Source organism: Notamacropus eugenii, chromosome 1 (assembly GCF_028372415.1).
Source record: "Notamacropus eugenii isolate mMacEug1 chromosome 1, mMacEug1.pri_v2, whole genome shotgun sequence".
NCBI classification, from domain to species: domain Eukaryota; kingdom Metazoa; phylum Chordata; class Mammalia; order Diprotodontia; family Macropodidae; genus Notamacropus; species Notamacropus eugenii.
This window is the reverse complement of record NC_092872.1, coordinates 7,158,924-7,181,519: the sequence shown is the minus strand read 5'-3', so window position 1 is coordinate 7,181,519 and position 22,596 is coordinate 7,158,924. Positions and strand designations below refer to the sequence as shown.

The 22,596-nt window shown below is 51.0% G+C and overlaps 1 protein-coding gene across 1 annotated transcript; it reads right to left on the bottom strand.

Annotated features, from left to right (window-relative positions):
• Positions 1-2,029: 2,029 nt before the first annotated feature.
• Positions 2,030-22,552, bottom strand: LOC140532679 (laminin subunit beta-2-like). Its single transcript, XM_072651459.1, has 33 exons — positions 22,270-22,552; positions 21,690-21,862; positions 21,221-21,353; positions 20,915-20,988; positions 20,340-20,528; positions 20,131-20,194; positions 19,408-19,610; positions 19,149-19,269; positions 18,334-18,522; positions 18,066-18,245; positions 17,500-17,612; positions 17,251-17,330; positions 16,720-16,852; positions 16,478-16,636; positions 15,917-16,044; positions 12,979-13,105; positions 12,574-12,766; positions 12,338-12,481; positions 11,534-11,765; positions 11,279-11,442; positions 10,684-10,908; positions 10,203-10,420; positions 9,823-9,919; positions 9,269-9,641; positions 8,903-9,087; positions 8,137-8,378; positions 5,677-5,880; positions 5,433-5,577; positions 5,149-5,356; positions 4,379-4,520; positions 3,329-3,505; positions 2,717-2,876; positions 2,030-2,367 (listed from the first exon to the last, which is right to left on the bottom strand). Exons 1-33 carry the CDS (start codon positions 22,340-22,342, stop codon positions 2,231-2,233), a joined length of 5,385 nt encoding a protein of 1,794 aa, XP_072507560.1. The 5' UTR covers positions 22,343-22,552; the 3' UTR covers positions 2,030-2,230.
• Between the last annotated feature and the right edge of the window lie 44 nt (positions 22,553-22,596).

Genomic DNA, 22,596 nt, shown 5'->3' with positions numbered 1-22,596 from the left:
TCCGAAGAGGCGCCCGATGAGGAGGCCTCCCGGGATGCCGAAGGGATTGTTAATTTTGATCCTGCTCAGAAAGGTCTGCACAAAGGAAAGCAGAAAGCTGGAGAAGGAAAGGCCGCCTTTCTCCAACGTAATAGAGAGGTGGGTCAGATTTGTAAATCCAAGGCCTTTCCCTGTGGATAAACGGTCAAAGGGTATGAATGGGCAGTGTTCTGACAGAAACCATCCAAGTATCTACGGTCCTATGACAGAAGGCTCTAAGTGCGATGAAAACACCTCACACCTTTCAAGGTGGCTGATATGACGGAGAGGAAAATGGTCCATGTTGGAGAAAATGTGAAAAAATTGGGACACTCATATTCTGTTGGAGTTGTGAACTGATCCAGCCATTCTGGAGAGAAGAGAAATGAATCTGCCCGAGCAACATCACCACTCTGATTCCAAAGAGATTCCAAGAAAAAGAAGCTATTTGTACAAAAATATAGCAGCTCTTTTTGTGGCGGCAAAGAATGGGGAATTGAGGGCATGTCCCTTAATTGGAGAATGGTTGAACTACTTGTGGTCTATGAAGATGATGGAATACTATTGTGCTATAAGAAATGAGCTGGGTGATTTTAGAAAAACCTGGGTTACATAAAGGGATGAAAAGTGCAGTGAAGACAACATTGTACACAGTAACAGCGATATTGTATATAGTGATCAGCTGTGAATGACTTAGCTTTTCCCAGCAACACAGTCACTCAAGTCTATTCCAAAGGACTCCTGAAGAAAAATGCTATCCATTTCCAGGACTGATGGATGCTGAAGGCAGATCAAGGCATACTATGTTTCATTTTTTTGCGGATTTGTGTTTTGAGTCTGTTTTCTTTCACAACATAACTAATGTGAAAATAGGTTTTATATGATTGTGATGATATATAACCCTAAATTACTTACTGTATCAAGGAGCAAGGAGGAAGAAATGGAGAGAATTCGGAACTCAAAAAACTTCTAAAAGAATTTTAAAAATTGTTCTTCCATATAATTGGAAAAAATATTATTAAAAAAAAGTATCAGAGACAAATCAAAGCTGAATTGCACCTATCCTCCCACCCTAACTAAGGTACTTCATTCATGCTTGGGGACTGATGATTACTCCAGAGATCCCCCCCTGCTCCTCATAAGAGTATGTTAAACACAAAGAAAGGTCACCTATTTAAACAGAATATTGACAGCAACCCTTTCTGGGGTAGCAAAGAAGTAGAACTAAGTGAGGTGCCCACTACTAGAGGAAGGCAAATAAACTATAATGAAGCAGCTCAGTGGTCCAATGGTTATAGCCCTGGCCCTGGAGTCTGGAAGATTCTCCTTCCTGAATTCAAATCTGTTTTCAGACACTTGCTAGCTGTGTGACCCTGGGCAAGTCACTTAACCCTATTTGCCTCAGTTTCCTCATCTGTAAAATGAGCTGGAGAAGGAAATGGCAAACCACTCCAGTATCTATGCCAAGAAAACTCCACATGGAGGTCATGAAGAGTCAGACACAACTGAAAAAAACACAACAACAACAACAAAAACAAATTGTAACCTGGGAACGGGACTGAATTTTAGGTGTGGTAAAAAGCTACGTGTGTGAGGAATAAAGAGAAACCCAAATGGACTGAAGCAGAGTAAAGTAAGTTATACCAGTATAAACCACCAAAAGGTCAAGGGGAATGAACCCCAAAATGAAGCGAAGCCCTGTGTGATTGTAATGATTGTCATCTTGGCCTGGAAGAAGGAAGGGAGACCCTAACCCTCTATTCCCTGGAGCGGGGAGAACCATGGACACTGAACATGGCTTATACAGCTTGAGTGCTTTTCACACTTAATTGTTTTCCTTTAGGTAGAAAGAAAATCTCATTGGGGAGAGGAGGGGAATGAGCACATCTACAACTGACTAGGATGTAGAAACAAAAGGCATCAATGAAATGAGTTAAAAACAAAGAAATAGAGGTTGAATGGCCCCCAACTACTTTTCCTCCGCCAAAACAAAATCAGAAATATGTACAGATCAGCTTGACAAATTCAGATTTATCCAATGGCCTGGGAAGGTCTGAGAGACAGAGCCACAACACTCCCCATCCCACTGCCCAAACCCTAATCGTCCAGCTCCTTGAGCCGGGCACCAGTCAGGAGATGGTGATGCAGCGGATGTGTTCCCATCCATCCAGGGGCTCCTACCAGGGCAGCCCAGGGGAAGGGAAGGGAGGAGTCACTGACAGGTGTTGTAGATCTGAATCTGTTGGTTGATGGACTGAAGGACACCCTTCATCTTGGCCTCCAGGCCATCCAACTGAGCTGCTTTGCCCTCCAGGGCCCGCTCGTTCACTTCATATGTCCCCTCCAGCTCTGAGGACAAGCACACATTTAAACTCCCCATTCCTGGTCCTGGCCTTTCCCATAACTCACTGACCTCTTACAGCTCACCCCAGTGGTGTCAGCCCCACCTTGCTCTAAAGGTCACATACTCCATAAAGCAACAGCAGGACACATCCACTAGCAGGCCTTCTAGGTCTAATTCTACTTATCTCTGGTCACCTCAAGCTTTTCTGCAGTCTTGTCCACCCCTGCACATACCACATTGTCCGAGCAGATATTTGTACTGTCTCTATCTCCCTGCTCCTCCAGGGGGGGCTCTCTGAAAGCTAGGGCTGTATTTGCCAGCTTCATCCCTTACCCCCCTTCCCTCTGGTCTCACCATGCAACCTCCGGAGTTTGTCCTGAGCGTCCTGTAGCAGTCCCCGGGCCTCGTCCCGAAGCCGCTCAGCCCTCTCCTTAGCCTGAAGGACACCCTGGGCCTTCCGATCAGCAAGATCTCTCACTGTCTGGTATCGGTCACCCAGCTGGCCCTTCAGCAGCTGCCCAGGAAGTGGGGAGTGAGAATACCGTGCTAGCAGAGACACATCCTGCCACCCCCTCCCAGAACCTGCTGTCAAAGCTGCTATTTTCTCTTTTTTTTCTTCCTTGTAGTTTTTCCCTTTTGTTCTGATTTTTCTTTCACAACATGACCAATGTGGAAATGTATTTAATATGATCATACAAGTATAGCCTATCTCAGACTGCACGCTGTCCTTGGGAGGGGAAAGGAGAGGGAGAGAAAAAAAATTTGGAACTCAAAATCTTATAAAAATTAATGTTGAAAACTCTTTTTGTGTAATTGGAAAAAATAAAATACTATTAAGTGGGTGGAAAAAAAAGAACCTGCTGACCTCATATGCCTCCAGTCAGCCCCTCCTCTCTGCTGCATCCTCATGTTCCCCAGGGCAAGTCTCTGCATGTCAATGCCTCCCAGCCCACCTGTCCCCTGTACCTTCTCAGCCTCCTGGGCCCGGCCCTGGGCACTGTTAGCTGTCTCTTCAGCCCGTGTGGCTTCCAGGCTATTCCCAGCCCTCTTCAACTTCAGAGCATCCAGCTGAGCATCCAGTCGCTGGGTCCGCTCTGCTGCCATGCTCAGGTCCTGCTCTGCCTCAGCTGTCTTCTCCCGAACCTGTGAATGAACTGTTAGGCCTCAGTACAGACTGCCTTCCTGCCACTGTCAGGCAGCAGAACCAAAGGGTTCCTGGGCTCACACATACCCATTCCCCAGGTACTGAGCTCATAGACCCAAGTAGCCTCCCTTTAGTCTTCCTGCTCCAAAGTGTCTGTCCTCAGTCCTCCATTAAACAACTAAGGTGATTTTCTTAAGGCATGTATCTGTCTATCCCTATGACCATCAGCTCCAATAGCTTCATATCCCCTCTGGGATCAAATATAAACTCCTTTTTTGGGCATTTAAAGCTGCTTATAACCTGGCCCCAACCTACCTTTCCAGCCTTGTTACACATTACTTCCTGCATAGCCAAACTGGCCTTCCTGCTCTTTCTCACACAGGAGTCTTTTCCCATCTCTGGGCCTTTGCATTGACAGTCTCCCATCCCTGCAACGTTCTCCCTCCTCACCTCTCTGAAACCCTGGTAATCTGTAAAGCTCAGCCTAAGTATCACCTTCTCCACAACCAGATTCCTCCAGGTCCCAGTGCCCTCTTACCCCAGAATATCTTGTATTTATCTTGTATAGCTTCTGAATATATATGTTTTCTTCCCTGCTAAGGACTATTTCCTTTCTATCTTTGCATCAGCCTTTCTCTGGAGTCAGGGAAGTAGTGGTATTGGACTTGGAGGCAGAAGACTTATGTCTATAGCCTGAGTGGCCTGGGTTACCACCTCTGTGACTTGGGCATGTCACTAAACATTTCCGGGTCTCAGTTTCCTTTACTGTAAAATGAGAGAATCAGACTAGATGATCTCTAAGGACTCTTCCTGCCCTAAGTCTATGTTCTTATAGCCTGAGCACCCTGGCAGTAGGCCTGGTGGGGGCTCACCCTGCCCAGTGTCTGCTCAGTGCCCTCGGTGTCAGCAGCTGCCCCACGGATAGCACCTCTGGCTGCACCCTGTGCCCGTCTTGCTTCCTCCAGAGCCTCCTGCACCATTTCTGCCTTCTGCTTCTCATTCTGGGCCCGGGTCCTGCACAGAGGAGTTGGGAATTAAGATATCAGAGAAGGTGATTGGAGCATCATGAATGGATGAGTGTTCCTTCTGGATGTCATGACTGCATGTTGGGGGTCAGAGGATGGAGCTGACCTTGCCCTTATAGCATCAGAGGATTTAGGTCTGGAAAGGACATTATAAAGCATAACCTCACTTTACAACTGAAGAAACTGAGGCCCCCAAGAGTGAAATTACTTGTCCAATGTTACAAAGCTAATCAATAAAAAAGCCAGTCTTCAAACCCTTTCTATTCTGGGGATTATAATTAAGTATTAGAGTCAAAAGTCTGAAGGCCATAGGGTCCTCAGGATATGATTGTGTGTTAGAGATAGGGCTGACTGTCTTCTGGGTGTAAAGATTCTGCTTGATGATTGGGGTCATGCCTGGGGTTGACCTGCCTGCTAGGGGTCATGGCTGTATCATGGTCAGGAACAACTGTTGTAGATGTGTCAGGGTTGAAGGATGGGGACTGACTGGGATTTCTGAGCATTATTATTTTGAGATGGGTTCAAAAGGCTAAACTGAGCCATTTGGGTATTGAGGGGTTAGAGTTAGAGGTCAGGGGTTAGAACTGACCAGGTCCTTGGCAAGGGTCAGAACTCACCGGGCCCGTTGGGCATCCTGCAGAAGCTGCTCAGCCTGGTGCACATCCCCTGCTGTGCGCTGCAGAATGGTGTCCACATCCCCAAGGCTCCGTACTCGCTCTGCAATCTCACCTGCCAGATGGTGGATCTGAGCAGGTGATGCTGGGATAGACAGCTCTAGTACATGGGTGGCTACTGTCTCAATGCTACCAGGGTCAGCTCCCTCTTCTGCAGAAACAAGGATACAAACTCAGACACATGCTCAGCCAGTTCCTGGCCTTGCACAACTGGTCCCCAGGCTTACGGCTCAAAAAGTCCTTGACATTTTGAATCAGTTCACGAAGTTCCTGGTTTGCTCTTTCCACTCGGTCCCGGGTCTCATTGGCCTTTTCCAGGGCTGCCTGGGCCCGCTGCCGGGCCTCACCTGCTTGTAGCCTTGCCTCTGCCACCTAAAGGCAAGGAACAAGCTTGGTTCTGTCCATGACCCTTCCCAATGCTTACCTCATCCCCTCCTCACTACTTAGCAGCCTCCTAGATCTGGTGCCTACCTTGCCCACAAGCCCATCTGCATCTCCCAGGGTCCGCCGCAATTCTTCCTGCGTGTGACGGGCCCGGCCCAGTGCATTGTCTGCTGTAGCTGCTGCTCCCTGGCAGTTCAGGCCCCCACAGCGGCGCTGTCCATCCTCATCCCTGCATCCAGCTCCTCCACATGGGCTTGTGGCACAGGGAGCATCCCCAGGGGCCCCGCATACCTGGCACAACACAGACAGTTAGGGCACGCACAGGTCCTACCTTCATTAGGCAAGCCCGGTTGTCAAGAATGAATGCTGCTAACAGTAGCAGGCCTAAGATTACCACTATGGAAACAGGGACTCAGAAATCTAACCAAGTCACCCCTTCAGTGCTTCCCTGTCACCTCCAGAACTAAGTATAAAATGCTTTATTTGGTATTTAAAGCTTTTACGACCTGATCCCGTCACCCCCTTTTCCCCTCTTCTCACATTCTACTCCCCTCTTCGCAGACTCTCAAATCCTGCCATGCTAGATGACTCGCTGCCCCTCCACAGACAACTTGGTGCCATTCCTACAATGCTCTCCCAGCCTCTGACTCTCAAAATCCCTGGCTTTTTGAAAAGACTCAGCTCAGGTGCCACCCCCTTCAGAAGGCTCTGCCTGCTTCTCCCAGCTGCTTGGCCATGATTTGTAAGGTACCTTCCTTCTACTCTGTATTCATCCTGTACGCCGTGATTTATGTGCTGCTTTCCTCATTAGAACAGAAGCTCTTTGAGGGCAGGGATGTATCATCAGGACTTAGCAACATGCCTGGCATATCGTGTTTGACTGATTGATTAATCCTGACCAAAATCCAATCCTACTGTAAAGGCCCCTTCTGAGAAAATCACTGCATAGCCTAATGGAAAGAGGAAAGGATTTAGAGTTGAAATCCTGGTTCTAACACCTACTAACTGTGTTACTTTGGTCAAATCCCTTAGCCTTCCTGAACCTTAGTTGCTTTATTTTTAACATCTGGTAGTTAGTTAGCTTAGAGTATAGAGCTCAAGGTCTGGAGACAGGAAGACCTGAGTTCAAATTTGGCCTCAGACTTACTAGCTATGTGACTTTGGACAAGTCACTGAACCTCTGCCTGCCTCAGTTTCCTCATTTGTAAAATGAGAATAATAATAGCACCTACTTCCCAAGGTCGATCATATGCATTTAGCAAAGTATCCTATATGCAGCCAGGGGGCGCAGTGGATAGAGTGCCAGACCTGGAGTCAGGAATCAGCAAGACTCATCTTTCTGAGTTCAGATCTGCCCAGCTGTGTGACCCTGTTTGCCTCAGTTTCCTCATATGTAACCACTTTAACCCTGTAACCCTCTTTTGATCACTTTAGCTCTGTTTTGCCTCAGTTTCTTATCTGTAAAAGACAGAAATGGCAAACCACTCCAGTATCTTTGCCAAGAAAATCCCAAATAGAGTCACAGAGAGTCAGGCGAGACTGAAAAATGACTTATCAGCAGTTTCTGAAAGTGTCCTATAAATGTTGTGATTATTATTTTACAAGCCTTAACAGCACTATAGAAATGTGAATAACTTCTGGGACAACAGCCTTAAAATACAGAAAGAAACATGCATTTTTGGATATGGCCAAGTTGGGACTGATTGGGCTAGACAAGGCATATTTGATATGAGGCTTTTTTTCCCAGTTCAATCTGGAGAAACAGTGGGATAGATACTCATAAAAATAAATAAATAAATAAATTTGAAAGTTAGTAGCTATTATTGTACCTGTTTTGAAAAATTCATAAAGGAAAAAAGCATAATCTCTTGAAAAAGCTTATCTGTCGCCTCCTCCCACTCTTTTACAGAAGTTGGGGAAGTCCGATGTGTGAAACATTGCATATATTGCTGGATTTTTTTCAATGTATTAGTCTTAGTGCTTTTTTTTCACTCTTCTTTTTATTTTTTCCTTCAAAAGATTATTTGTTACAAGCAGTGTTACTCTGGGGATGGTTCTTAGGGATATAAGGGGAAATAGATTTTAAAAGACAGTGATAAAAAAAAATTACTTAAATAAAAAAGAAGCAGTCTATGTTAAGAGGCCAGGCCTTTCTAAAATAGGACTTGGGAGCCCTTTTTTAAAGGCACAAGAAAGTTGCCAAAGAAACTCTCTTCACGATTATGAAAGAACAGTCAGGAGCCATAGACCTACTTCACTTTGCTTCTTGCCACCCAGGAATGCCCATGAAAGAAAGACTCTTCTCTTCTCTCCATATCAGATGTCTGGGAGTTGTTGGGACTCTCCAGACAGACTTTTTGGGGGAGGCTGCCTTATCTCCCTGCTTAGCCCTTAAGCAGAATCAGAGAATCTCAGAACTGGGAGCCACCTAAATGGACTCCCTCCTCTTACCTGGACCTAAGCAAGAATGTCTCCTAAAGCACCCTTAACAAGCCTAGCTTCTCCTTGATGTCCTCTACTGCATGCCCTACAACAACCCCAGCTCACCAGCTCATTGATGCCCGTCAGGCTGAGGCTGTTGGTCCTGGCAGCGAGTTCACCCAGAGCCCTCCGGTTGGCCACATTCCTCCGGTCGAAGATGTCTCTCTGGCTTCCCATCAAGCCTTCTGCCTGGCGCCGTGTACCCGCTGAGTCGCTCACAGGGCTAGGTACAGCCAGGGCTGAGCGGTTAGCACGATGTTCTGCCTGAAATGACTGGGCATGGGACTGACGGATACTGTCATAGGCCCCTGAGAGCAAGGCAAAAGGTGAGAGGCCACAATATATTCAGAGATACCCACTCTCTGGCCTCCAAGCCAAATCCACATCCCACCTTTGCCTCCATCTACTCATCCCTATCCTCTCACTTTCTGTTCCCCCAGGATGACAGAATCATAGGAGGTAGACCTGGAAGGTACCTTAAAGCTCATCTAGTCTAACCCCTTCACTTTATGGATGAAGAAGCAGGCTAAAGGGACGTGCCCTGGATCACTCAGGGAGAAAGTAATAGACAGAATTCCAATCAAGGTGTTTCCTTTACGTTGCAGTACAGTACAAAGAAGGTTGGTTCTCGGGTCAGAGGACCCACCTGGATTCACATCTCGCCTCTACACTAAAAGCCTGGGGGACTTTGGGCAAGTCACTTAGCTCAAGGGCCTCAATTTGCTCATCTGCTAAATGAGGGGCTTGGATTAGATAGCCTTGGAGGTCCCTTCCAGCCATAGCTCAGTGATCTTATGACCCACCCTTCCCTCCCTGCCCACCCTATACTGACCCAGGAAGTTGGAGTGTTTCAGCACATCCAGATGCTGTCCCAGCTGCCTCAGTGTAAGGTTAAGAGCTCGGCCATCCCGTTCCAATCCACTCAGGGCATGATTGGCATTGAAATTCTCATCCTGGGCATCTGTCAGCTCTCCCTCCAGCTTGGTCAGTTGTCCTGTAGCTTCCTCAATATCGTGCCTGGGGCAGAGAGGAAGGAAAAAAACATGGCCCTACCCTCTTCTATCCCTGGGGGAGAGCAAGTCCCCAGAGGCAGGTGTTAAGTCTTCCCATTCAGACTAAGGGCTCTAGGAATACAGAACAAGGGATGGAGAAATGGGATGAGTCCCCCCTGTTCCCACCCCATTCAAGCTCCCCGCACCTCAGGTCCTCCATAGTGGCCATAAGCTGCAATGTGGCAGCAGCTGTGGCATTGCGGGCATTCACAATGCCCTGCACAGTGCCTAGCTTCTCTCCTAGGAGGCGGAAGTTCTTCTCAAAGGCCCCCAGGGCCCCCAGCTGGTGCAATTCTCGAGCTCGTTGTTCAAGTGCCCGGGTACGAGAAGCCAGGCCTTGCACAATCCGGTCCCAGTCCCCAAAGCAGGTGTGGCAGGGCTGGCATGCAGGGAAAGCTCCAGAAAAGCCTCGGGCACACTGGTCACAGCGCACTCCTGCCACACCTGGCCGGCAGACACAGTGTCCTGTGGCGTGGTGGCACTGAGGGGTCTCAATGCCTCTTGGGTCACAGTCACAGGCTGAGGGAGGAGGGAGAAGAGGCAAAGTCAGCAAGGTCAGTCCCCTTTTATGGGCATTTTCAGTTGTCCCTTGTCCTGCATACCTTACGTAAGGTATACTTTGTGCTTCTGACCTCCCCCAATTCATGATACTTATTCATCCCGCTCATTTTTTTGCCTTCCCCAACTGTCATCTGCTCACCCCGACACTGCAAGCCGGGATCTCCCCAGTGATTCTCCTGGCATTCAGTACATGTGCGGCCTCCGAAGCCCACTCGGCAATGACACTGCCCTGTAAACTATGGGGAGATGCTATTTGTTAGGCCTCAGACAGCCTATGAAGCACAGCTCCTCCACACCAGGATGAGGCCCTGCAGGAAACACCATGACCCTCCTCCCTACACCCCTGCCTCCTGGTCTGTGGTCTCCCTCACAAGAACCCACAATGCTCCCCAGAGAAAACATTGTGACTCCCCTCCCCAATGAACCCTCGAGGTTGAAGGGGTAGGTCAAGGGAAGGGCCTCCTGAGGATAAGGGAAGGGGAAGAAGGCTTAGGTTGTTAGTGCCAGGGGAGCACCAACCTCATTGCAGGAGGGGCTGGTAGCATGGCTGGGGTGGCAGGAGCAGGGCTGGCAGCCTTGCCCGCTGGCCAGGTTCCAGAAATTGGGGGCACAACGGTCACAGCTCTGTCCCTGGATGTTGGGCAGGCATGGGCACTGCCCACTTCCAGGGTGACAGCGGCATTTGTCTTGAGAGGGGCACTGACTGCGCTCTGTGCCCAGAAAATTACAGGTGCACCCTGCCAACCAGGAGCCCAAGTCATGGCCAGAGCAGGCACTAAATTGGGCAGAGCACTCCTGATGGCACGGGATGTATCTTCCCTCTCAGAATAGGGGCTCCCTGATGTCAGGGACTGTTTCCTCCACTTCAGACCAGACACTCCCAGAAAGCAGGCATCTCATCTCCCCCACTCAGGCTAAGGGCAGGGCTGTCCTTCCCAAAATTCCATTCTAGCTGCCCCTACCCCCACCCCGCCTCTGTGCCTCCAGGGCCCATACTCACTCCGGCAGTTCTGGTGGGCAGCCTGCCCATAGTATCCAGAGCGGCAGTGGGCACAGCGAGGCCCCTCAGAGTTATGCAGACAACGCAAACACTGTCCAGTTCGACGGTCACAGGCCTCAGGGTCCATGGGATCAACGTTGTTGCTGCATTCACATGGCTGGCACCGGCCCCCTGGCCTCAGTGGATCCCCGAAGTGTCCAGGGGCACACTCCTCACACCGTGGGCCTGCCAGACAACAGTGGTGAGGACCAAACCACACAGGGTGTATAGAGACACTCTAGGCCTGCCATGGGTGCCCTAATGAACTCTTGTGGTTAGAAAGGGGCCTTACAACATTCACTATAAGAGGCAGAGAGCCTCTAATCCAACTCCCTCATTCTACCAAAGCCTAAGTAACTTGACTCACTGTGGGTATCAGTATCCCCAGCAGCTGGCCAGAGCCTGGCCCAACGCTGATTAAATGTTCGTTGACTGACCGACTGTCCAAAGTTACTCACCTTGGAGCAGTAGAGTCACAAGCTAGACTGCAGCTTTAGTGATCTTTTCTCTCCATTCCCCAACAACTCACCTGAGGCCTCCCCTCCCCCCTACTCACCAGTGTAACCAGGCTGGCAGTGGCAAATCACTTGCTGGGAATGCCTGTCCTGATGGCAGGAGGTAGCAAAGTGGCGCTGCCCCCCTGGGCCCTCGGGACAAGGGCAAGGCCGGCAGTGGCCACCGGACGCCAGCACTGGGTTCCCATAGAAGCCAGCCATACACCTAGTGACAAAAGAGGGTGAGGAAAACATTTGGTTTTAGGACCAAATGATCTCCCCCTTCCTTTTCTGCCTTTCCACCCTTGGGTTCCTACCTTTCACAGTGGTCTCCTGCTGTGTGGTCTCGGCAGGCCTGGCAAGACCCAGTCCGTGGGTCACACTCATTTGCATGCCCATTACAGTGACAGGGGCGGCAGCTGGGGAAGCCCCACTGCCCAGGCTGGCACCGATCACAGCGTGGCCCAAAAGCTCCCGGCCGGCAGGAGCACTGCCCACTGGCCTCGTGACACAAGCTGCTGAGGCTGCCTTCAGGGCTGCACTGGCAGGCTGGTGAGAGATATGGAAGCTGAGGCAGTGGGCATGGGGCAAGCATGGAAGAGACCCTGCAGTATAGTCTACAGCTAGAACTTCTACAAGACTTTATAAGTATTATATCTCATCTGCTCCTCACAACAGCCCTGGGGGAGGCTGGTGTGATTGTTTATGCCCACTTTACAAATGAGGAAACTGAGGCCAAGGAGATTTGCCCAAGGTGACAGAGCTAGTCACTGTCTGTGGCTGGATTTGAACTCAGGTCTTCCTGACTCTGGGGCCAGAGCTCTGTGCACCATGGTGCTCCCCAGCTACCGAATGACTCCCATCTCTCTAGCAGTGACAATATCTTTACTCACAATAATCCCATGAAGTCAGTGGTGGCAAGTAATATTAGACCTATTTTATAGATGAGGAAACTGAAGCTCTCCGATAGTCATTTGTACCCAGTCACACAGCTGGGAGGTTTCAGAGCCAGGCAGGCTCTCTGGCGTTTGTTTTAGGGAGGTGGGAGTGAAAGGGGAGATGAGACTGGAGAAGACAACAGAGGTCAGAGGAAGGGAAGAGGCAGGGAAAGTAGGGAGTACCTCTGCAGCCTGAAGGACCAAAGCCAAAGGTTCCTGGAGCACAGTGGTCACAGCGTCTCCCAGCCACGTTGGTCTTACATGGGCACTGTCCACCGTGGGCTTGGCACTCAGAGCTTAGGGAGCCCTGGGGGTCACACTGGCAGGCTGAAGAGAAAGCAGTGAAGTGAGGTCATATCCTAACAGCTTCATAGCTGCCCTCCCCTGTCCCTGCCCCCTGACCATGGGCAGTGACTCACCCAGGGCCCCGTTGTAGAGCAAAGCAGACAGACTGCGGAGGAGAGGGGCGCAGGCCTCTGGTGGGGGGCCCTTTGCTGGCATCAGGCCCTCCTCGTGGCAGCGGTAACGTTCAAAGGTTGCCCGTCGTTCCAGGGCACTGGCGTCACCTGCACTAAACATCTCCAGGGATGACCATCGGGGCAAGAGCACCAGCTGGCGTTGTGCAGAGAGAGTTCAGTTAGGCCACCCTATCCTTAGGCCCAAACCACCCACCCCCAGGCACTACTGGGATATTGACAGTCCTTGGGTACAGGCTACCCTGGTTATCCCCCCCAAACACTGGGCATCTCTCTGGACACTATCAGTTATCTCCTTGGCACTGCCAGCACCCAGGTTACCACCTTCCCCTTCGTCTAGGAACTCACAGAATCAAGGAGCAGGCTGGGAGCAGGAGCTCCGGGGCGAGTGTCCCCTCCAACCCGGGTCAACTCCAGGCGGATAGTGTAGGAGACCCTGGGCTCCAGACACACAGGATAGGGCAGTATCACATATCTGAGTGAAACAAGAACAAGGTCAACTCCAGTCATTAGGGTCCTCCTCCCCCACCGGAACGTAGGCCTCTGGTTGGCACGGCTCCAACCCAAACCATCTAGTTCTCTCAGGCTGTGCTTCTCTCTTTGTCTCTTCCTTGAGTGTCTCTCAGTCTCTCCTAGTGATTGTGCACATGGCAGGGGGGAAGGAAAGCCCCTTGGGTGCCTGGCAAGATGAAGGGAATGGGAGGGAGAAAAAGGCAGCACTTGACCAGTAAAAATTCCCTGGTACAATAGAAACCTTCCATCTTCTTCGGTTCAGTTCAAGGCCAGACTATGTCAGGAACACCCTGTCCAGTTCAGTTCTAGCCAAATGCCCCAGATGTGTGGCATTGTATTGTGTCCAGTTTATATCCACCTCCAGCTAGACTATGTTTAGGGAGGTACAGATCACATCTGGATCAATGTCCCCAGTTCCGATGGGACCCCACCTGTTTGGGCCAGACCCAACAACCACACGTTAAAACGGAGGCATACATCTAGAGGAGGGCAAATGAAATGGGAAGACTACTGGAATCTAGTCCATATGGCTATATTAAGGATCACAGATTTAGGGAGGGCTGGGCAGTGAGCAAAGAGAGCTCAGTGAAGCAACCCTGTCGTTAGGCACTAACCACCCCCAGGCACTCCTTGGGTACTGACAGTCTTTGGGCACAGGTCACCTTGGGTATTTCCCTCTCTAGGCATCTCTCTGAATAGTGAACGTTAGAATTCATTTGAATTTGGGTTTTTCAAACTCCCAAGCCTAGCACTCAGACATCTGAATGGTTATCATGTAGATGACCTCATTTTAAGAATCCTGCTTGGCCTCAAAGGGCAGAATGAGGAGCAAAGGGTGGAAATTATAGGGAGTCAAATGTCAGTTCCACTTAAGCCAAATCCATGATCATCACAGCTGGTTTAAGCTGAGAAGGGCTGCCTCAGAATTTCCCCATTGCTGGAAACGGCTATTCTAGAGGGGATTCTGATGAGGGGGTGGGAGCTCAGGCCCCATGACCCTCTGGGTCCCTTCCAGTTCTGAGCATCAATGATCCTACTCCCTGTCATGTACCCTATCTTCCAGCCAAAATGGATTAGTCACCATTTCCTGAGCACACCCTGTGTTTTCCTGTTCCAGCTTACACTGTTCCCTTTGCCTGGAATGTGCCCTCACTCCCACCTGCTAAAATCCTACCCGTCCTACATGGCCCAGCTCAAACACCAGCTCCCCCAGGAAATACCCTCCTGGCCCTCCACAACTGGGAGTGATCTCTCCTTCTTCAGAGGCCCCACAGCCACTAGCTGTGTCTGGCTCTGTTTATATCTTGTCTGATACTAGAATTATTTGTGTCTGGGCATCATCAGCATTATTTAGACACACAGCCCACAGTTCTCCTAAGTGTGCCCCCAAACAAGTTCAAATGTAATTCTTATCTGTGATATATTTATGTATTAGTTAAAAAAGGGATATACAAACGTGGTTTTGAAGTCAAAATGCGGCCTTTGGGGATCGCTACGTTACTGTTAATTGGCTCCATTTCTGTCTGAGTTGGACACCATTGTACTAGCCCATACACTCCTGTAAGGTAGGGATAGGGTCTTTTGTATTTTTGCCTCTCCCAGACCACCTTCGTAGGACTTGGTGTCCAGTAGGCTTGGGAAATGTATATGAAATGAACTGATGACAATAATCCCACACACATCAGGACTTTATAGGTCACAAAGTACTTTCCTGTTCACCAATCGAAAGAGGTCATGACCTGAATGTTCAAACCCTAGCTCTGAAGTTTACTAACTACATGGTTACTCGGCTTTCTGAGCCTCAGTCTCCTTATTTGTAAAATAGGGATAATGGTACTTGCAAAAGATACTATGAAGAAAGTGAATGGGTGAAGGATGGAAAGGCTGACTGTGTGCAAAAACTTAGGAACCTCATAAAAACTACAAACGTCCTCACTGCTTTCCATCGGCAAAACAGCCTAGGAAGCCACCGGATCTAACCCCTGTATCTTAGAGATGAGGAAACTGAAACCCAGAGAGATGGCCTGTCCCCCAATACATAAGGAGGGCCCAAATCCAGCTCCATTGTCTCCAAATTCCATGCTCTTCCTCTGTTTCTAAATTCATACGATCCTCTGACTTAGAGCTGGGAGGGACCTCAGAGGTCACATCTAGGTCCCTCAGTTTACAAACAGGCAGACTGAAGGTGAGAGAGTTTTGAAAAAAGGACTTGCCCAAAGATATCGAGGAAGTTGGTGGTGCAGTAGACAGAATGCTGAGCATGGAGTCAGGAACAGCTGTGTTTAAATATGGCCTTAGCCATTTACGAGCTGTGTAACCCTGGACAAGTCACCTCACCTCTCTCTACTTCATAAAAACAGCACCCACCTTATAGGGTTGCTGTGAGGGTCAGATGAGGTAATATTTGTAGGCACATGTTAGGCACTTTAGAAATGCTTATTCTCTCCCCTCCCCCCTTCCCAAAGCAACACAACAGAGAGGGAGGGAGAGAGGGAGACAGACAGACAGACAGACAGACAGACAGATAGACAGAGACAGAGAGACAGAGACAGAGAGAGAGATACACACACAGAGACAGAGAGACAGAGACAGAGAAAGAGAGAGAGATCAGGGCTGTGATCCAAACCTAGAACTCCCCTACTCTGGAATTCAGTTGGGAGAAGAGGTAGGCCCCTGTCTGATGACCCCACATATACACAGACACACGAGCCCCACGAGGAACCCAGGTGAGCACTTATACTTTACGGAGGAGACTCCCCTTCCATTCCCTCACCTGGCACCAGGTTGCAGCATCCCCCGAATGCGGTCATCCTCAGGCACAGTGGTGCCACAGGGGCTGCTAGGAGATATAGGCCCTGGGCGCTGCACAGTCAAAGCCACTTCTGCCCACTGCTCTGGGACCTGGGTGGGGAGGCAGAGTTAGAGTTCAGCCCATGGGGCCTTCTGATTTACCACTTTCCACAAAACTACCCCGGGCTAGTAGGTCACACAAGCATTATTATCTTCATTTTACAGACAGGGAATCCAAGGTTCCGACAGGCTTGGTCACTAAGGTCAGAGCCAGGATTTGGAGCCAGGTATCCTGACAGGAAGTCTAGTGCTCCCCAATTTTCCTGCAGAGATTGCCCTTGAAGATGAGGGAGATGGAGTGCTGGGGTATGGAAAGTCAGATAAACTCCTGGGGAGGTCTGTCACCTCAGGCATAGGTGGGTGAAAGGGGACTGATTAATGGGGGGAGTCAGAGGTCTTTGTAGGGTGTTGAGGGGCCAAGAAGGAGGTGAGTCAGAAGATCATGGCACCTTGGGACCAAAGACCAAAGAAAAGGGGATCAGACCTGGGGTTCATATCGCAGGAGCAGTTCATAATCCATGGCCTGAGACACCGTGTCCACCAAAAACTCAAGGGTCTGACCCTCCTGTAGCCGCACAAAGCCCATGCCTGTCCAGGAGACTGCCATCCCAGGGTGTGCTATTCGCTCCACCACTTCCAGGGCCTGCCAGGGAGGTAGTTTGTTTAGGGGGCCTAAAACACCATTTCCCCACCCCAGCCTCCCCCCATACCACCCTTGGCTCCCACCTGCCCACGGGCAGCCTCAGCCTCAAAGGTGAGATGGTCCAGATATGGCAAGAAGTATCCAGGCTGCACCTGGTCACAGCGTCGCCCAAACATGTGTCGGCGACATCGACACTGCCCTGAGTCCTCGGCACACCTGGGGATTCACCCCACTTCCAGTGACTGACTGATATCCTCCCCACATCAACCTTTACCCCCAGTCTGCACATCGAGACCCATCCACATTCCCCTCACCCCCACCCAAGTCACAGACTAAGGCTCCACAATACCCGGACCTGGACCTCCCCAATACCTAGTCACAACTGACACTCTTTTCTAATCACAGACTGGTTCTCCTGATTCTTTTTTTGATGGGGGAGAGCAAGGCAATTGGGGTTAAGTGACTTTCCCAGAGTCACACAGCTAGTGTCTGAGGCCACATTTGAACTCAGGTTCTCCTTACAGACTCATTCTCCATGGGAACTATCTGACTCCAGATCCCATATAACATGTCTCTGAATTCCCCAGCATTAATCCCCCTAGGAAAATACTCACCAGGGTTCCAGGGCACCTCCCACGTCGCAGTCACAGGGGCGACAACCAAGTAAATCATGGCCCAGACCCCAGTGGTCTGTCTGAGGGCAGAGGAAGGAGTCACGCAGGTGGCAGACCTCTTCCCAATCCCTACGTACACATGTACCTCCACCATCAGTATCTTCCCCCTATATGCTCCCTCTAGTAAACTCCCCTGGGCATAGCCTTGGCCCCCTTCAGGCAATAGCCACCCCTATCTCAGGGCCTCACCAAGCATCGGTCACAATGCCTCCCGGTCACCAGGCGTTTGCAGAAACAGTCACCACTGTTAGAGTCACAAGGAGGACCCCCTGGCACCGTGCCCCGGGGGTCACATTGGCACCCTAATGAGGCAGGAGTATGCCCATCAACAACAATCTCACTATTATCTCTAGGACCCAGATGGGCAACATCAGGGGCACGTATAGTCAGGGATAGGCAGGTGAGACAGTGCCGTGAGAAAGGAGGAGACAGAGGAGAGGGTTGGTTTCTGGGGAAATCAGGAAGTCAAAAGCACATGGTGGGGGGGGGATGTGGGGGGGGAAATCCAGGGTCAGAAAGTGGTTAGGGTCAGTGGAAGAATCAGAGGTCACATCAGGAGAACAGGAGATCTGGGGCCCATCATTTGGGCTCAAGTGGAGTGGTCAGTCTATGGGCCCAGAAGTCTGGGGCAGCAGAGGGACAGTGAAAGTTTTAAAGAGGCAGAGTAAAACTTCAGGGGCTTAGAAGGCCGTGCAGGACCCAGGTGACAAAGGTCACTGGATAGTTTGGGGACATCAGGGGTGGGGAGCACGTACTCTGGCAGCCCTGGGGGTCAGTGGTGCTGAGCCCAAAGTAGCCATCTCTGCAGCGCTGACACCTGGGGCCTACCACATGTTCTTTGCAACGACACTGGCCAGAGACAAGCCCCAGAGCAGGGTCATCATGAGGATCACAAAGGCCACCATCCCGGGCCCCAGCAGGGTCACAATCACATGCTGCAAAGGCAATCAAGAGGGTCACCCCAAGACCCCCGGCTTCTTCCACGAGCCTCCCTCCACTTCCTATTTGCCATCCCAGGCTCACGGCGGCACACAGCTGGGTCCCGCAAATCCCTCACAGGGTCTCGATAGTAGAAAGGCCGGCAGATTTCACAGTGGGTCCCAGCGGTGTGGTGCTGGCAATTGTCACACACTCCTCCACTTGTGTTGCCAGAGGCCAGAAACACAGCCATGTCAAAGTGGCAGGTCCGGGAGTGTTGGTGACACTCGCACTCTGTGGGAAGGAGGGGAGATGCTGGGAGAGAAAATTTCCTCTGGGCTTCCTCCCTATGGGACTCAGTGGCAATGCTCCCCGAGGATGCCAGAGGGCACTGTGTCTTGGGCAAGGCCTTTCCCTGTCTCTCTACCCGGTTTCCTCCCTTAATAGGCAATCATATTTTAAGAGTGCACAAGTTTAGCTAACATGCTTCTGTCACTAAGAGAGCTGCGCACAGAACGGAAATAGAATCCTAAGTTACACTGGAAACTCCTTGGTTTGGTTTCCTGTCCTTTGTACCACTTTCGCCCTTGACCCACAATCACAAGATCCAATGATCTTTTTCTCTCCCCCATTAAATTTTAATTTTATTTTCAATTTCTGGTTCTCTCCCTTACCCAACAGCTCTCCTACCCGTTGAGAAGACAGGAAGAACAAAACCTCTGTGCTCAACTCCTGTCCTGGCTAGCCTCTCAACACCGTAGTAAGACTTTCTTAGACTAAGTAGTCACCAGGAAAATGTCCTCTCTGCCTCCATCCAGAGGTAGGGGTAGGGGTGGATTTTTTGGAGGGAGAAGTGTTAGAATTACAAAAGGCTGGGGGTGGGGCACACTAACTGGCAAGCTGGCTAGATAGGGACTCACTTTTACAAGCATGGGAATGGCCATCCTCAGCTGGGCGCCAGGGCAGGTCATGGAAGAAATCCTGGCAGTTTTCACAGTTTAGACCCTTTGTGTTGTGTTTGCAAACACAGGCACCGTGTACCTGGAGGTAGGGGTGGAGATAAGAGGTCCTGGGCTGCTTTGAAGGATTCTTCTCTCCTAAGCACCGAAATCTTTGGTGCTCCATTACTCCCATGCCCACATCCTTCCACCCCCATATTTACTGAACAGCCATTCTCACCATGCCCTCAGCATGAGCTGGAGCACCAGGAGCCCGAGCACACTGGGAGGCGTGACCATAGCAGAAGCAGTTTCCCCGGACCACCAGCTCATAGAGAGCATAGTAATATTTTTCTCGGATCTCCCTACGGGGGTCCAGCAAGTTGTCCCCCAGAGTGTGTAGCCGTGTCAGGTTCACCCGAAGGTTTGTGATCTTCAGTAGGTCTGGGATAGGGGGGCAGCAATGGAGGGATGGACACAGAGTCCAAAGCTCCCCATGGCCCAGCCCAGAGTGAGAACCCTCTCCCTGGGATGTAGAGAGAATGGCACTCTAGTGTTCTGGGCTCCCTGACACCCTTGGAGGTTCTCTAGCCAAGCCCAGGGTGAGAACAGTCTCTCTGAGGTCCATGGTGGTTGGCGGTGGGGAGGAGGGATCAGGTAGGGAGAGAAGGGAAGAGACCCTGGTGTCCTGGACTCCCTTTTGTTCCAATCAAGGGCAGACTTCCTGGAGACAGAGGCATCTGGGGTGGGGACCTCAGCTGCTGCTGTCATGTTCAGAAAGGCTGCTCCCACCCAGTTTAGAGCTAAACCAAGGCCGTAGCACCTGCTCTGGGGGATGCAGGAAGATGCCAAAATAGCCCTTGCAGCTCTGAATAGCCACCAGCCAGATACCAGATTGGGGCCCATGGGAAACAAGGAGGAGGTCATAAAGGAATCTTCCACATGGGGCCATTGCCACACTCACCCTGGATCCGGGAACTATAGGGGTCTGTGATGGGGATAGCTGGGTCCAGAACACGGTAGATGACCTATGGAGTTCCTGAATCTGAAGGGGTGGCCAGGACTGACCAGTCATGTCCCAACAACCCTGAGGCTCCTTCCCCTGGACCCTGGGGACACCCTCATCCTACCCCATCTCCCTCCTCAAAGTAAGTCTGTAGACTGGGCTCTCACCTCCCCCTCAGTGGATGGTTCAATTTCCGAGTATCGAGATTCGCAGACCACATCATCCACCCGATGAGGTGGAGCCAGAGGGATCCCAGGGAAGTCAGAGCCACAGTCGTAGGAAAAGTAGCGATAGACACGCCAGGTCCTCCCAAAGTCTGAGGAGCGTTCAACCAGCATTGCAGCTGGGCGGAACGTCTAGAGTTGTTCAGGGGAATGGGAGTCATGAAAGTGGATCAAAGGGCCGTCATGCATGATCACAGGGAGGTCACAGGAACTATAGGGTGTCACTAGGGGGTCACTGAGATCATAGGACTGTAATGTGGAAGGGATCTCTAAGTCCAACTCTTTTATTAATGAGGAAACTGAGGCACAGATTGTTAGTTTGTCCAATAAGTCCCAAGGATCATAGGCTTTTTACATGATGGCCATGGGAGGAAGAAGGGAAGGGGTCATGAAAGGTCACAGGGTGGTTGGCTATCATAGGAGTGACAGAAATGGGAAAAGTCACAGGTCACGGGGTCCTGGACCCAAGGGAGTTCAATCCTTAATTTCCATCCCTTCTGCCTCAGGAACCCTATTACCTTGAAAGTCATAATAAGGTGAGTAAAGTGGAATTCAGCCTCTAAGTCCAGCTGGATGGTGACAGTGGACACTCCTAGTGGGAAACATTGGGAGTAGCCAGGCATGAAGACTCCTCTTTCCTCCCCAAAGACTGATAGCTGCCAGATCACCCTTTTGTGCCCTCTAAAGCTGGTTGGTCCCCAGGGCTCAGGCCACCCTCCCTCAGGCCCTCAGTAGCCAGCTCTACTGTCTAGACAGTTAAACTCTCCCCACCCCTCAGGCTTCCTTCCCAAGTTACCCAGTGACACCAGCCCAGGTGGTCTCACCATTTTCTGATTGCCACCAGGCTGATCGTCGTTGCGGGGCAAAGCTGGTGACTACATTCTGAATTCGGTGGCTTTGAGGGTGGCGGGCAGAGAATGGATGCCGAGAGTCACACAGGAAACACTTTTTCTCATCCTGGAGGAATCTCCCCCCCACCCCGCCAAGATCAGTCATAGAATCAAAAAATATGAGAACTGAGTGGGAATTATAAAGAAAAGGGAGGAAGAGGAGGCAATGACTTGATCAGAGTCACACATGCTGTAAGTAGCAGAGGCAGATTTCAAACCCAGGACCTCTGATACCAAATCCCAGGGCTCTTCCCACACGATCTATGTATGTCTTAACACTGTGTGCCTCTTCCCAAGCATGCTCACCCAGCCTGGGGCATGGGTCAGCACCTCAATCCAGCTCCCCACTCTTCCATAGATGTTTCTGATCCACTCTTCCCCAGCGCCCCCCACAGAGACCCACCTGCAGGTGACTGACTATACAATACGGCTCAGGACCTCTGAGCCCACAGGTGGACGAGGCTGTCAGTCTGTCTGCTCGGCCAACCAGGAGGTCTCCCGTGGCTGGGTAGCAGCTTCCCCTGGAACAGCCAGCTGAAGGCAGGTCGGGGTTCTGGACCAGAGCCTTGGCCAGCACTAAGGGAGGAGGGGGGCTGAAGTTGAAAAGGGTCAGAGAGGAAATTCCCCCCCCCCCCCAAGGCTCAGATTCATCAGGGATAGGACTGACATTCTCCCCGCTACTTCCCCATGACCCCCCCATAAAGGCCTGGGAATGGGACAGATATCCCCTACCCCCAAAAGCAAAGTCACCTACCAACATATATCAGTTTCTACAGATTAAGGGTACCTCCTGATACCCCAAAGCCACAACGGACCAATGGAGGGACAAGGGGATGGACCAGACCAGCTATTCCCCAAGAACAAGGGGTCCGGGTTAAGGCCCTCAGGTATCCCAGAGGCAAACCCTGTAGGAGGGCTCCTGAAGATATTCCAGGGGTCCCAGTGGTGGGGATCGAGGCTCCCTTCCCCCATCCCTCCTTTACCGATTAGCACCAGCAGCAGCCACAGCTCCAGGCCCCTTGGGCCCCACCTTCGATGCCCCAAGATCAGTCCCATGTTGGTGGCGGGTGAAGAAGACAAGGAGGGAGGTGGGTGAGTTACAGGGGTGATTGGCACTTCCCAAGATGCCCCCCCTGCAAACCAAGCTCCAGCCCTGACCCCCTAGGAGGTACTCTGGCCCCTGGAGGTACCCTTCAAATGCTGGGGGCCCTTGGATGGGGGCCCTGGCTCCAGTTTCGACCCCAGCCCCTGGGCTCCCAACTCCCTCAATCCTCCAATCCTAACTTGCTCTAGTTCGGGATCCCTCCCGG